Source organism: Podarcis erhardii (assembly GCF_964252035.2).
Source record: "Podarcis erhardii genome assembly, chromosome: Z".
Lineage (NCBI taxonomy): Eukaryota > Metazoa > Chordata > Lepidosauria > Squamata > Lacertidae > Podarcis > Podarcis erhardii.
The window spans coordinates 41,570,026-41,586,465 of record NC_138504.1 but is presented as its reverse complement, the minus strand read 5'-3'; the positions used below and the strand labels follow the sequence as shown (position 1 = coordinate 41,586,465).

Here is a 16,440-nt window from a genome sequence, read left to right as displayed (position 1 = left end):
GTTGTGTAGTTATCTGAAGAAGTGTGCATGCACACGAAAGCTTATACCCAGAACAAACTGAGTTGGTCTCTAAGGTGCTACTGGACAATTTTAGAACTCTGCATGGTGGAAGATGGGGATAAAACTATACTTATCTGGTGCCCCAAACCGTTGGGCTCTTTGCCTTCTGCCCTGCCAGCCCCAGTGGGCACCAGACAGCTCTGCTTTTATACTTTATGCTAACCATTGACTGATACAGTTACAGATAGGTAGCCGTGTTGGTCTGCCATGGTCAAAACAAAATAAAATAAAAAAATTCCTTCCAGTAGCACCTTAAAGACCAACTGAGTTAGTTCTAACTCAGAACTAACTTAGAACTAACTCAGTTGGTCTTTAAGGTGCTACTGGAAGGAATTTTTTTATTTTATTGACTGATACAGTTATGCAACTAGGGCTTTTCTTTTCCTTCATCAACTGCCAGCTGAGTGCAGCCTCATTTTTGGAGAGATTAATCATTCTGACACTTATTTTTTTTGTACAAAACACCCCTCTAAGGAGAACCAAGTGCAGCAGCGCAACACACAAGGCATGTAAATAGCACTTTGCAAATATACTGGCATTGTGCTGTGTGGGTAATAAACTGGAGCAGGAGATAAGACTGATGGAGGAAAAATGGGAACACAATTTGATTGGACTTTGAATTTTTGGCTGTGCCTTCGGATGGACAAGCTACTGCCTGCTTCTGCCCTTCCTGCTACTTCTGTCTGATGGCTCACATGCACTGTCTTGAGAATGAATATTGCCAGCTTTTCACTCCTCCTTCCAAGCTGCTAGCCCTCATGACAGGAGGAAAGGGTAGATGAGATAAGAAAACACAGTAAAAACTAATATGTCCTGATACTGTTTTTACAATAAAGGGCTGGATACAGGTTTTGGAAGGAGGGGAAAGGGTTAATGCAAAAGGCCAAACTACACGTTTTCATGAATGCACAAGTCTGTAGGGTTCTGTGTTTCTAGAACCAGGGTTTCCAGCAGAAACCAGTATTCTGTTTCATTGCAAACCTGGTAGACTTGAAACCTGTCCTTTAAGGTTGACAGGTAGGGTGCAGATCTGGCTTGCATGGGCTAAGGGCCAACCCCTGTCCATCCAGTCGTATAGCAGTGTTAGGGAAATTTTTCAGCCTGGGGGGCGTCACATTCCCTTCTGGGCAGCCTTCTGAGGGCCACAAACCAGAGGTGTGCAAGGCAAGAAGCAAAACCAGGCAGAAGAATGAATGTAAACAATAGACTAGTTTCTACACACACACCTCTCTCCATCCTCCATCCAGGCAAGCAAGAGGCATTATCAGAATTCGACACATCGCAGCCGGACAAAAACACTCTCTGGATGCAAAGCAGGGCCAGTATGGCCTGAGGAGAATTCTGAGAGGTAGATAGAGACCTTGCAGGCTGCATTCAGCTGCCAGACCCGAGGTTCCCCACCTCTGCTATAGGGCTACCTTGCAATGCAACCTTGAAAAGGGGCAGACTAACTCACCCATGCTGGCAATGATGCTATGGACTGGCAGCCTTGACGGCCCATCATAGATGCCTCTCCCTGCAAATCCTTTCTTCTTCTGCTTCTCCTCCTGCTTGAAGATGAAGGCTGAGTTCTCCTCCTTTGTGATGTTGATGTAGAAGCATGTGTCGGAGGCACTCAGGATGTGCCGTGGTCCTGGGTTTAGGAGGATGCTTTTATTCTCCTCCCTCTTCACACCCATCAAGCAGACTCCATACCTGAAAGGAGCACCAAAGAGGTCTTGGATAAAGCCAACGACAGGGGTCCCTTGAGTTACAAACGCCTGAGGTTACAAACGCTTCAGCTTACAAACTCTGCTAACCTGGAAGAGTTACCTCGAGTTGAGAACTTTGCCCCAGGATGAGAATGGAAATCGTATGCCGGCAGTGCAGTGGCAGCGAGAGGCTCCATTAGCGAAAGCACACCTCAGGTTAAGAACAGTTTCAGGTTAAGAATGGACCTCCAGAACGAATTAAGTTCGTAACTAGAGGTACCACTGTACTTGGCATGATCCAGTCCCAAGCTGGAAGCCCAGGTTGGTGTGTATGGTTCTCCTACTCCTCCTCCTTCTCCTATAACCAGTGGTGGAGGAAGGGGGTGGGGGTCTGCTCCATGTGCCATCTCTGAGGGGGTTGACAAGAAGGCACCCCACGGGGGCTCACCCTGCCACCCCTGGGCACGGTGGCACAAGCCACCGCAGCCGCGTACAAAGGATCCCTCTGCCGTTGCTGCCGCCACGAACAGAGTATCACACCGCCGTCCGAGATCCTAGTCCAACACTCTAACCCCTACATCACCTTTAAAGCAGCTTTGTAGGCATTCCTTGGCTGGAGAACTTCATTGCAATATTCGGAGGAGTGTGCATAGGGAAAGACAGTTGCGTTTCAGCTCTTGTGTTTTTTTGGAAAGTCCAAATTAGGTAGGGCTGCATTTAAATCTGAGCTGAATAGATTTTCTCCCAGACCCCTACCTAGGTGAGAGACAGGGATGCCACAGGGTTAGATGCCATACCTAACCATATTTAGTGTGGGCATTTTCTAATTTTGTAATTTTATATGCTTTCAAGTGATTTTTTAAAAAAAGAAATCACTTAATGTACTTTAACGGCATGCCAGCAGCCTTATACTCAGTGCAGTTTTGAAAGGCTCAGCCCACTATCTTGATTCAAAACAGAGTCCAGCTGATCCAAACACACATGAAAGCCTCCTCCTTGATCTCAAGAACCATCATGCCAAAATTGCTTACGGTATCCTGAGAGGTGTCCAAAAGCATAGCAATAAATAAACAACACCCCCGAATATATAATACAGTGGTGCCTCGCAAGACGAAAAGAATCCGTTCCGTGAGTCTCTTCGTCTTGCGGTTTTTTCGTCTTGCGAAGCAAGCCCATTAGCGGCTTAGCGGCTTAGCGCTATTAGCGGCTTAGCGGATCAGCTGATAAGTGGCTTAGCAGATCAGCTGATAAGCAGCTTAGGGCTTAGGAAAAGGGGGGGAGGAAAAAAAACCCGCAGGAACTCGCAAGACATTTTCGTCTTGCAAAGCAAGCCCATAGGAAATTCGTTTTGCGAAGCACCTCCAAAACGGAAAACCCTTTCGTCTAGCGGGTTTTCCGTCTTGCGAGGCATTCGTCTTGCGGGGCACCACTGTAGATGACCTTTTGAATTAATACTTAGTTCCTCACTTTGGAAAGGGCTTTGTTCCTATGGAATCACAGAACTTCAAACCTGGAAGGGACCTCCAAGGATCATCTAGTCCAACCCCATGCAATGCAGCAATCCCAGCTAAATCCTGAACAGTGGAGTGTAAAATAAACCATATAATATCACATTGTCAGGCTTTTCCTCTCACTTTTTGTGGGCATGGAAGGATGCATAGGTGAAACTCTTCCCTTCATACTCCATGAAGAACTTGCTGTCTCCCATTCGGATGTGGTAGACCTCATTGCCAGAGCAGCGACCATACATCCTCTGCCACTGCTCTGGTGACTCCTGGCCCTCTCTGGAAACAGATCAGAGGAGGAGAAGAAGAAAAACACCTCTCAGTAACTGGATGGAGTTGGATCCAGAATCCATAGCATGCTCAGCATGCTTTATCTGTTTAGACAAAATAGTTTGCTTTGCCAAATGAGTAGCAGAACGAATTGGGCAAGTGCAGATGAATGGCAAAACAAATGAGACCTTGAACAAAAATGAATGGGGGATAATGCAAGAATAGGGGGCTGTTTTTGGTCTGAGGGCCTTCCAGGAAACTTCCAGGGGCCGGAAGCAAAAACAGGCAGACCAATGAATGCAAACTTTACCTTTGTCTAGTAGGCTACACACACACAAAGCTCTCTCAACCTTCCAACCAAGAGGCGCAATCAGAGTTCAAGGAACATTCTAGCCAGGCAGAAAAAGCTCAGGGGAGGTGTGAGGCAGAGCAGTGAGAGGTGTGGCCCAGGGAGAGTCCTAGGGACCAGACAGAGGTCTCAGCCTGAGGTGTCTCCAACCCTGATGTAACAAAATGGTCATGTTCTTGTATATCTTTATGGCTTCCAGGATAGGCACCAATGCAGAGAAGAAACTTCCTGGAAATTGTGCTGAAAGCCAAGCCGAATGAGAAGTGATGAAGACAATTGGTACAGCCACACTTGGCTAAAGACTGGTGGTATACTAGCTGGTGTTATCATTAGACCAACCGGGCAGCCGCCTGAGGCACAGCCCTCATAACTGCACAGTACTGACCTTTGAAGGGCGCAGTTTTGTACAGATTAATTTTTGCTTTATCTGTGCTGTGAACTTACAGCAATAGCTCAAGGGCTTCCAATGTCAATGCTGCCACAAGGAGTATTTCTCTCCACACCACAACAAAAAATCCTGGGTGTGTGCCTAATTCCTGTTTCTCAGAAGTAAGTCCTAGTCAATCCATCTCAGTGGCTGCTCCCAGACTTTGGAACTCCCTTCTTAGAGAAGCAAGACTGGGTCCTTTTTTCTTCCACCTGCAGGTGAAGACTCTTTTATTTCTGCAGGGTATTGGGAACTGGCTGCTTTTAAGGAAAGGCTTTTAAGAGTGCTGTGCTGCTTTTATCTGTATTTTAATGGGTTTGTTTTTATATCCATTTAACTTTGCTATATTTTAAATCATTTTTGAGCATCAGCTGTTATATATGTTGTTAGCTTTCTGCGTTTTATTCATGTTTGCTTTAATTTTAGTGAGCCGCCTTGAGTCTTGGTTCTGGGAGAAAGGCGGGATATAAATAATAATAATAATAATAATAATAATAATAATAATAATAATAATAATAGTAATGTTTCCATTGTTCCTAGCATCCTTCTCACACTTCCAGTGTCCGTGGCAAGTGGGGAACACAGTTTCTCAAAGCTCAGACATATAAAAACTAGCATGCATTCAACAATGTAGCAAAAGAGACTGGTTGGCTTGGCAACTATATCAATTAAACATGCCCAAACATCAGCACTTGACCTGAAAGAATCGGTGACAAAATTTGTGAAGGAAAATGCATACAAGGTGAGGTTTTTGACGTGCGTGAAAATGAAACTTTTAAGATGCGTAAATTTTAACATCACAATTCACAAGATTATCCAAAATTATTTGTGCCCTAAAGTATTTTCTTTTATTTGAGAAAGATAAGATTGTTGTATTACTTGCAATTTAAAATAAATTTAGTGGTTTCAAATTTTGTGCTTTTCATTTTTTCCACCAAGACATTTTTGTCTGTTTTTCACAATTGAAGTTAGCAACTTCTTTGCTGGGGTGAGGATGAAAGTAGTTAGCATTGCCTAGGGCACAAAATAGCCTGACCCTGGTCCTGGAAGTATATCCCTCTGTGCCATCCTGTAACAACTTGCTTTAGTTCTTCCTACGCTCAAAGCCTAGCCAGCCGAAACTGCAGAACAGGGAAAGTAACTCAAGATGTCATCATTCATAATCAGCAACAAGATCAGTCTCTAAACATATTTTATCAAAGCTTTCAATGCATGCTTGGGAGAGATTGGCCCAGAGAGTCCATGAATCAAACATCCTTCCATTGAATGTGCAGGATGCGTTTCTCTCTCTCAATGCCAGCAAGCTTTAGGCTGATGGTGTGTCCTCCAGCAAATGCTGTTTCCATTCCCAGCTATCACGCTCTGAGACAAAACACTGCCTCTTTCCACCTTTCCATTTATAAAAGAGCTTGGTGGAACAATTCAGCATGGCATCATATCAATAAGAACAGGCACCCCCAACCTTCGGCCCTCCAGATGTTTTGGACTACAACTCCCATCATCCCTGACCACTGGTCCTGTTAGCTAGGGATCGTGGGAGTTGTAGGCCAAAACATCTGGAGGGCCGTAGGTTGGGAATGCCTGAATAAGAAGCTTCATTCCCACTTGAAAATATAATGCCCCAGTTTCAAGGAAGGGGTGTAGTTCAGGGACAAATCATACACTTCACATGAGCCACAGCATCTTCTGGTAGGGCTGGGAATGTCTCCTGGTTGAAACCCTAGAGAGCTGCTGCCAGTCAGTGAAGAGGAAACTGAGCTGGATAGATTAATGGGTCTGACTTGGCATAAGGCAGTCTCCTGGGTGAACTAGTCCTTTATTCAGCACCATAAGAACTGGAATCACACTTTGTTTTTAGAGGAAGGGCCACAGCCCAGTGGCAGAGCAGAAAGTCCCAGGTTTGATCTATAGAATCTCTGGGTAGGTCTGGACATTTCCCTTCCTGAGACCTGGACAGCTGCTGCCAGTCAGTGTAGACATCAGTGAGATAGGTGGACCAATGATCTGACTCAATATAAGGCAGCTTCCTGTGCTCTTAAAGGTTTTGGTTTGACCCCCAACATTTCTGGGTTGTATCATGCCTTCATATTATATCATGTGTGTTAGCACATGTATAGAATCATATATTTTTATGCATATTTAGATCAGGGCTAGCTAAGTTGTGGCTCAGAGACTGTATCTGACTCTCATCCAACAATTCATTGGTGGTGAAGAATTGTCTATTTTATTAAAAAGACAAAAACAAAACAGTGAGCTGACCTCCTTGTGGGAGGTGTTGGTGCTAATCTCCACTGTCATGATGGTTTGGGTGGAGATGTTCCAACCATTCTGCTCCAACCCTGCCTATCAGACTTATTGGACTTTCACTTTGACCACACCCTCCGCTAGCATGGGGCACTCAGGAGGCTAGATGAAAAAAGTTAGCCATCTTTTTGATCTCAGGAGGGTGGGTCATTTGAAATCTATCCGCTAAGGAGGGAAATGGTTTAATACACATCTATTTGCAGCATTTGCTTTCAGGGCACAGAATGCAGATGATGATGATGATGATGATGATGATGATGATGATGATGATGATGATAATAATAATAATAATAATAATAATAATAATAATAATAATAATTTATTATTTATACCCCACCCATCTGGCTGAGTTTCCCCAGCCACTCTGGGCGGCTCCCAATCAAATGTTAAAAACAATACAGCATTAAAAACAGATTCAAACCACTTCCTCCCTACCAGCCTTCCCTTGGTGAGAGTGCCCATCTATCTTCACCCTGCCTGACTCTTGCTGGTCATTCAATTACTTACTGTCCTCTGGATGTATGAACAAGGAGGGTTATGAGCGTTGAGGTAGCTGGGCAGACGCAGTTCAGAGCCAGCATGGCGTACTTACATTCCTCTTCACACACCACGTGATCTGAAATTAAGAGAGGCCTTCCCATTATTCCCAAAGCACAAGGATTTGAGGCACCAAACACAGTATGTTTCCCCTTCCTTCCCACGCAAGGGCCTCTTACCCGCCAAAGCCCCTGTTCTTTGTACTGCTGCATTTACAAGAAACCAATGGAAATACTTGTTTTAAAACTCTTCAGACAGTTTACAAATCTTCAACAAAACAGGAAATTCCCTGTTGTGCTGCTGATTTTCAGTGTCTGGCTAAAGCTATACAGTACAATCAATTTGCTGGGAATATTTTTTTTGGGGGGGGTGGGGGTCCACAGCATCTATATCCTTGAAATAATTTAGCAAAATGATTGCACCGAACTATATCTCCTTCATCCCTGAGGGTGAGTAACAGGTGCACCACATGCCCACGGATACAGAAGGCTTCATAAACCATGATCAAGTGAGACTATGGGCAAAACAGGAATCTCCATTCACAAGAAGACCTGGAGCCTTTAATGTTGAGGTGGAGAATCTGTAACCCTCCAGATGTTGTTGGATTCCATGTATCATCATATTCCTCTATTGTTGTTGTTGTTGTTGTCGTCATTATCATCATCATAAACTCCACCACCACCTTCATTTAGATTTCCTGTCTGCCCTTCACCTTAAGGTATCAGGGTGAATAAAAAAGTCTCTGGGTAGGGAACAGCTATGGGGCTGCCATAGAGAATGCCCTCATTTGAGTTGCCACCCCACTGAACTTCTGAAGGAGGTGGAGCAACGAAAAGGGCCCCCTCTTCTGATCTTAAGACTCCAGAAGTTATGTAAGGGGTGATTTTTCAGATATTTGGATCCTATGTCATTTAGGATCTTAAATATCAGAGTGAACACTATGACTGAATTCGTTAACAAAATATATACCGTATTTTTTGCTCTATAAGACGCAACAGACCACAAGACACACCTAGTTTTTGGAGGAGAAAAACAAGGAAAAAAATATTCTGAATCTCAGAAGCCAGAACAGCAAGAGGGATCGCTGCGCAGTGAAAGCAGCCTGCATTCGCTCCATAAGACACACACACATTTCCCCTTACTTTTTAGGAGGGAAAAAGTGTGTCTTATAGAGCAAAAAATACGGTATGTGCTACTTGGTTGCAATAGAACTTCAAAGTGGAAACCAGTGCAGTTGTTCTAGAAAAGGGGTCTGTGATCTCTGGATGGAACACCAATCAGTAATCTGGCCACCGAGTTTTGGACCAGTCAAAAATTCCAAATCTTCTTCAAGGGCAGGCCCACACAGAGCACACAGCAACAATCCAGCCTGGAGGTTACCAGAGCATGAAGTACAGTGGCCAAGTCATCTCTATCTAACAGCGGCTGAAGCAGTGGCTGGTAGCCACTGACAAACTTATCCTCCTTCCCCATGCTCCTTTTAGGCTGCTGGTTCCTCATTGGTTCTCTCTCTCTCTCCCCCTCCCAATTTCTCCCTGTCTTTCTTTGGCTTATATCAATGCAGAATAACTGGCTATTTCTTCTGAATGCAATTCTTCCTTGCCATTTCCAAGATATAGGAATGGGTCACAGCATGGGATTCAGCCTGTCAGCAACACCCTCCACATGGAGCCTAGAATCTAGTTGTTTGATGCCCTAGTTCCTTTTCAGATGTTGATTACACACAGCCGAGAAAGTACATTATCTTTCTATTCCAGCCCACCCATGTTTCCAGATGATAGAAAGCAAACAAACAAACCCACCCAGAGAACAAGTGGAAAAGAGGATGAAATAAAGGGTTCAGTTACAGGTAGGTAGCCGTGTTGGTCTGCCATAGTCAAAACAAAATAAAAAAATTCCTTCCAGTAGCACCTTAAAGACCAACTAAGTTAGTTCTTGGTATGAGCTTTCGTGTGCATGCACACTTCTTCAGATACGTATTTTGTTTTGAAATAAAGGGTGTGAGAGAGTGGGTGGGGGTGTTGTGGGGTGCTAAGAATTGGAAGCTGGCAAAGCAGGATGAATACCAGGGAGGAGAGAAGAGACAAAAAGGTAGAAGGAAGAACTAGTCTGGCATAGCAAAAGCCTTATCCAACCTGGTGCCCTCCAGATGTTTTGGACTACAGTACCCATCACACTTGACCAATGGCCATGCCGGCTGAGACTGATGGGAAATGTAGTGCAGAAAAGTACATTTTAAAGCTAAAGAATAATCAGAAGGGAGAGTAAGAGGAGCCCAGAAGTCATCCATCAATAGTTAGCACCTGAGTGGTAGACAGCAAGAGAAAGGACAAATATGTAAATTTAATTTTCTTTCCATTTTGTTTTTCAATCTTGCATTAAGTTCTCCACATTCTGTTTCAGTTTTTTTCCATAGTCTCATATTTATGGCATTGAATGAATTGTCAAGATTGTTAGCTATCTGTGAGATAGTCTTCTAGAATAGAATAGAATTTATTATTTATACCCCGTCCATCTGGTTGGGTTTCCCCGGCCACTCTGGGCGACTTCCAACAAAGTATTAAAATACAGTAGTCTGTTAAACATTAAAAGCTTCCCTAAAGAGGGCTGCCTTCAGATGTCTTCTAAAACTCTGGTAGTTGTTCTTCTCTTTGACATCTGGTGGGAGGGCGTTCCACAGGGCGGGTGCCACTACCGAGAAGTCCCTCTGCCTGGATCCCTGTAACTTGGCTTCTTGCAGTGAAGGAACTGCCAGAAGGCCCTCGGTGCTGGACCTCAGTGTCTGGGCAGAACGAGGCGGGTGGAGACGCTCCTTCAGCATAAATAAGAATGAGTATTTGGAGGTCTAACACTTAACAGCACATCTGTTTACATAGTTGATATACAGGGACCATGCCTTGTCAAAAAGACCATGTTTAGTTTGCCCTTTAGCAACCCTTCTGTATTACGTTAGATGCTTGAAGGAATCGGATTCCAACTCTTCCCTTGCCATCTCATCAGAGGTGAGGGGCAGTGGTGAACAGCATTGCATCATTAAGGTAAAGGTAAAGGACCCCTGGATGGTTAAGTCCAGTCAAAGGCGACTATGTGGTGTGGCGCTCAGCTCACTTCAGACCGAGGGAGCCGGCGTTTGTCCACAGACAGCTTTCCAGGTCATGGGGCCAGCATGACTAACCTGCTACTGGTGCAATGGGACACCATGACAATGGCCAGGGCACACGAAAACGGCGTTTACCTTGCCACCGCAGTGGTACCTATTTATCTACTCGTGTTGGTATGCTTTCAAACTGCTAGGTTGGCAGGAGCTGGGACAGAGCAATGGGAGCTCACCACTGTCGCATGGATTTGAACCGCCGACCTTCAAATTGGCAAGCCCAAGAGGCTCAGTGGTTTAGACCACAGCACCACCCAAGTCCCACATCTTTACCTATTGCAGCATTATATGTGAGGGGTGGATGTAGATTGGCATCTATTGACATAAGGGTTTTCCCCCCTCATGCGACTGACATAAGCATGTAACTCAACAGGTTTCATTGGAATCAATCCATGCTATCTTTCTACAAAATTAAGAAAAAAATCTAAATAACTGAAACAATATTATATTCACACTTAGTTCTATTGTTTTCTATCTGTTTTGGATATAGTTCTTAAATAACCTTTTTCTATGCTCCTTTTCTATGGTTTTTTTGAAACTAGGTGGGTGTTTTTTTGTAATTGAGACTGTATGTGAAATATTTTATGTGATGGATTATGTGTTTGGGTTTTTTGTAAAGAGGTAAGGATACTTCCCCTCACTCTTTTTTGCTTTTCTGTGTAGTTTAAAACTAATAAACGTAGTTTTTAAAATTAAAAATATCCTCATGCAAATTTGGTGTAGTATAAGGTCTGTATAGTTAAAGCCATGGTTTCCCCAGTAGTGATATATGGAAGTGAGAGCTGGACCATAAAGAAGGCTGATCGCCGAAGAATTGATGCTTTTGAATTATGGTGCTGGAGGAGACTCTTGAGGGTCCCATGGACTGCAAGAAGATCAAACCTCTCCATTCTGAAAGAAATCAGCCCGGAGTGCTCACTGAAAGGACAGATCGTGAAGCTGAGGCTCCAGTACTCTGGCCACCTCATGAGAAGAGAAGACTGCCTGGAAAAGACCCTGATGTTGGGAAAGATGGAGGGCACAAGGAGAAGGGGACGACAGAGGACGAGATGGTTGGGCAGTGTTCTCGAAGCTACAAACATGAGTTTGACCAAACTGCGGGAGGCAGTGGAAGACAGGAGTGCCTGGCGTGCTCTGGTCCATTGGGTCACAAAGAGTCGGACACGACTAGACGACTAAACAACAACAAAGTCATATAACGACAGAGAAGAACATGACGGTCAATCTAGTCCAGCATCCTGTTCTCGCAGCCCTATGCCTCACTCAGAAACTTGGAAGCAGGACCTACGCACAACTCCCCTCCTTTGGTTTGCAGCAACTGGTATTCAGAAGCATTACTTTCTCTGACCCAGAAGGCAGAGCATAGTCATGACTAGTAGTCATTGATAATCTTGTCTTCCACAAAGGCATCTAATCCTCTTTTAAAGCTATCCAAGTTGGTGGCCATCACTGCCTCCTGTGGGATCTCCATAGTTGTCTGTTGTCTCTCCTGAATCTTATATAATAATAATAATAATAATAATAATAATAATAATAATAATAATAATAATAATAATAATAATTTATTATTTATACCCCGCCCATCTGGCTGAGTTTCCCCAGCCACTCTGGGCGGCTCCCAATCAAGTGTTAAAAACAGTACAGCATGAAATATTAAAAACTTCCCTGAACAGGGCTGCCTTCAGATGTCTTTTAAAGATAGGATAGCTGCTTATTTCCTTCACATCTGAAGGGAGGGCATTCCACAGGGCAGGTGCCACCAATGAGAAGGCCCTCGGCCTGGTTCCCCGTAACCTGGCTTCTCACAGCGAGGGAACCAGCAGAAGGCCCTCGGCACTGGACCTCAGTGTCTGGGCGAACGATGGGGGTGGAGACGCTCCTTCAGGTATACAGGACCGAGGCCGTTTAGGGCTTTCAAGGCCAGCACCAACACTTTGAATTGTGCTCAGAAATGTACTGGGAGCCAATGCAGATCTCTCAGGACCAGTGTTATATGGTCCCGGCGGCCACTCCCAGTCACCAGTCAACTGCCGCATTCTGGATTAATTGCAGTTTCCGGGTCACCTTCAAAGGTAGCCCCACGTAGAGTGCATTGCAGTAGTCCAAGCGGGACTTCCATCATTCACCTTCATTCCCTGAGTTCTAGTCTTATGAGAGGCAGACAAAAACTTTTCTCTACCCAACTACTCCACGCCATGCATTAGTTTATGAACTTCTATCATGTCACTTCTCATGTGTTTTATCTCTAATGTAAAATGAAACAAGAAGAAACAGGACAGTGGGGAACCCTACCAGCAAATTTTACATGAAACTTATTCTCTGGCTTCAAAATCTGAACGTAGAGAGGACAATTTGGAGCAAAGTCCTTCACTGCCCAGGCCCTCAGGATAGTCTGATGATCCTACAGAAAGAGAGAAAAACAATAATCAGAAGCCTTCCTTGCATTTATTTTCTGCACTGGACAAATTGTGTTGTGTGAGTTTCACTTCTAAAACTGAAGGGTACACGTATGCTTGAATCGCGCAAGAATTACAAAGCTTTGAAATGTGGCTTTTCCTACTGAACGCGAAATTTCAAAACTGAAATCCAAAATGTGAATCTCAGCATTTGGAACTGTACAGCATAATTCTATACATGTCTACTCAGAAGTCAGCCCCACTGAGTTAATTGAGGCTTACTCCCAAATAAGCAGGTGAAGGATTGTAGATGTCTTGGCCAGAAAAACACCTAGTTCCCTTGGCTGTTTGACTTTGACAGGCATCCCAGATGAAATCTCATCCAGAGCTGTCAGTGTCACATGCTATACACCAAATGCAATCAAACCCCAAATAACACCACACAAATACAATTAAAAAACAAAACAAAAAAGAGAACAAAAAACAAACCACTTTGCCTATTGACAACTGCAATTCCTAGCTTAAAAGAAGTGCTTTGTTTAAAAGTTCTTCCACATTTTTTGATCATTCTCCTCTGAAAAGAAATTGTAAGAAATTATCAAGGAGTGACAGGTGGGTGTAGCTTTGACAGCTCATTTCCTGCAGGTGAAGCACAGCCATCAGGAGTGGACCCTCCACTCACCTAGGCTCTGTCCTGCTGGGTTCTGCTTTGTCTATTCTACGGGTCAACTATGACAACTGGATGTGATCCAGGGGTCCCCTGATGTCATCATAAGGATAACAGATGATAGACAGGTAGACGGCCCCACTCACATGTCAAAGTACGCCCCCAGGGGTTGGGTTGAGGAGTCAAATTTCTGGCCCAAGAGACCAAAATAGTTCCCCACCCCCAGTGTAGAGAATAATTCCAGTTTGGGGAGGCTATTGGGGAAGACTATTCCCAATCTCAAAACCGTCAGGTGAGAATTGCAAGAGCAAATGCTCTTCAGCTCTCCTTTGTTTGTCCAGGTATACAAAGCCCATTTTCCCCAACAGAAACTGCTTCATCAGAAAGAGAGTTAAGCCTTGAAACAGCCAAGCTGATTGTCCAGGACTTACAGCAGCTGTGCGGTCCACCTCATTTCGGCTGCTCAGAATGAAACAAGCTTCACCATTGTCCATCCTGAAAGCATAAAAGATTCTGTCAATCAGACCCAACAGGAGGTCAAATTCCAGATAAAAGCAGGAGGGCAGAGTCTGTGTCTCAAAGTCCTTTATTCGCAAAGCCTTTGGCTTAACCTTTTAATCCCCATCCCGATAGCAACAAAATCCAAATATTTGGGTAACTTCCTTTGATCACTTTTGTTGACCTTAAATCTCCCCACATCCTTCTGTTCTCTCCCCACACCCCCACACCAATTTGGAATGTCTACATGCGTGTACAAAACGCCGGATGCAACCCACCAAATAGGATGTATTTCAGGATTACACAGTCTATTAAGTGCTATGTACATTGATGGCAAGGTACAAATAGTGGGTTGTATCCCATGTTAGAGTAGATTCATTGGAACTAATGGGCATGACCAGTGCTTTTTTCCTAAAAAAATATATATGTTTAGGGGTACTCTCATTTTGACTCAAAAAAAAAAAAAATGATCATTTTATAGTTCAAATCAGGAAAAATAAATACAGTAAATGGACAAAAGTACAAAGATTCACAAAATGTTTAGGGGTATACATACCCCTGCATACCTCCAGAAAAAAGCACTGGGCATGACTAACTGTGACTCATTAATTTAAATGGGTGTACTCCAAGTAGACCTTAGTTGGATACAACTTTGTGTGTGTGTGTGTGTCTCTCTCACACACACACAGACATCTTTACCCAGGTAGCAAAAGTTGAATCCAATTAAATTTTACTCAGAATATGCACATGTTTATAAATTTCAATGGGTTTACTCAGAGTAGGACTAGCACAGGATATAGCTGTGGGTGCAATTCTTCCTTTGCTGACCCCTTCCCTCCAGATCCCTCACCTTTCCTCAGTTGTTCCCTGGGCTGAACTCTAAGACTGTAAGTTAACTGGGTCAGAAACCTGCCTATTTTCACATGGATGGCACTAAGTTAAGAACAACATTACTACTAGTAGTACATAAGAACATCAGAGGAGCCCTGCTGGATCAGGCCAATGGCCCATTTAGTCCAGCATTCTGTTCTCACTGTGGCCAACAAGATGCCTGTGGGAAACCTGCAAGCATGAGCCCTCTTTCCACTTGTGATCCTCAACAACACATATACTGAAGCATCACAGCCTCCAGGTGTGCAGGCAGAGCACAGCCATCATGGCTAGTAGCTATCAATAGCCTTATCCTCCATGAATTAATCTACAGGTGAAACTCGAAAAATTAGAACATCGTGGGAAAGTTCATTTATTTCAGTAATTCAACTTAAAAGGTGAAACTAATATATGAGATAGACTCATGACATGCAAAGAGAGATATGTCAAGCCTTTATTTGTTATAATTGTGATGATCATGGCGTACAGCTGATGAAAACCCAAATTAACAATCTCAGAAAATTAGAATATTAAATGAAATCAGCAAAACAAGGATTGCAAATAGAGCAAGATTGGACCTCTGAGAAGTGGAAGCATAGCTCGCTTTGCATGTCATGAGTCGATCTCATATATTAGTTTCACCTTTTAAGTTGAATTACTAAAATAAATGAACTTTTCCACAATATTCTAATTTTTCGAGTTTCACCTGTAAACCTCTTTTAAAGCCATTCAAGTTGGCTATCATCATGGCTTCCCATGGGAGCAAGTTCCTTGGTTAAATTACGCACTGCATAAACTGCTTCCTTTTATTCATCCTGAATCTTCCAAAATGCAGAACTTCATTGGGTGTCCATGAGTTCTAGTGTCATGAGAGAGGGAGAAAAACTTTCCTCTATCCATTCTCTTCATGCCATCATAGTTTTATAAACCTCTACCACACCACCTCTTTCTTGCCTTTTATCTAAACTAAAAAGTCCTAAATGCTGCAACCACTCATCACAGAAGAGTTTCTCCACCCCATAGATCCTTTTGGCTGCCCTTTTCAGAACTCTGCAATATCCTTTTTGAGGTGAGGCAACCAGAATTGTACAAGGAACTCCAAATTGCAGCCACACCATAGTCTTTTCCAGCCTTACCTGCGATGCCAGGGATTGAACCAGAGGCCTTCAGCATGCAAAACATGGAGCAGAAGCCCTTCCACAAGGATGGGATAAGAAAGAGCGTAACTCAGTAATTCCAATCTTTAACACACCTTCTTCCACGTGATAAAGGAAGCAGGGAAAGGGAGGCTGTCATTCACTGGACTAACACACAGGTATGCAGGTAGACATTGGCAAACAAGTTTAAGCAAAGCATCCAAATCTCACAGATCTCTTTGCAAGGCTGTGCACCAGCTAAGCCCATCTCCCCTTTCCAAACTCACTTTGCTCTCATGAGATCCTGGTCTTTCAGAGCAGATCCCTGGAGATAGATCACCCGTTGAGACCACAGTGGGATCTGCAGGACCCGACGCACTTGAATATCCATCTCTGTCGGGCACAGGATCACCACATAGTAATCCTGAAAGAGAAGCCTAGAAATATTTAGGGGCACATTTACACAAAAACTTTGGGACTGGCTTAACTAGAAAGGCTTCTCACAGGCACCCACACCCCAGCAAAAAGTCTCCAAATAGTAGGTCTGCAAGGATGCTGCAATTTTATTTGTAAGGA

At 43.8% G+C, this 16,440-nt stretch overlaps 1 protein-coding gene across 9 annotated transcripts in view; it reads right to left on the bottom strand.

Moving 5' to 3' along the window:
- KCNT1 (potassium sodium-activated channel subfamily T member 1) overlaps window positions 1-16,440 on the bottom strand; it is a 208,940-nt gene that overhangs the window by 39,706 nt on the left and 152,794 nt on the right. For all 9 annotated transcript variants that reach the window (XM_081847469.1, XM_081847473.1, XM_081847472.1 and 6 more), the window contains 6 exons: window positions 16,152-16,288; window positions 13,792-13,855; window positions 12,590-12,698; window positions 7,114-7,222; window positions 3,386-3,535; window positions 1,517-1,755 (listed from right to left, as the gene is read on the bottom strand). In XM_081847469.1, coding sequence (XP_081703595.1) covers window positions 1,517-1,755; window positions 3,386-3,535; window positions 7,114-7,222; window positions 12,590-12,698; window positions 13,792-13,855; window positions 16,152-16,288 — 808 coding nt within the window. The remainder of the gene's footprint in view (window positions 1-1,516; window positions 1,756-3,385; window positions 3,536-7,113; window positions 7,223-12,589; window positions 12,699-13,791; window positions 13,856-16,151; window positions 16,289-16,440) is intronic.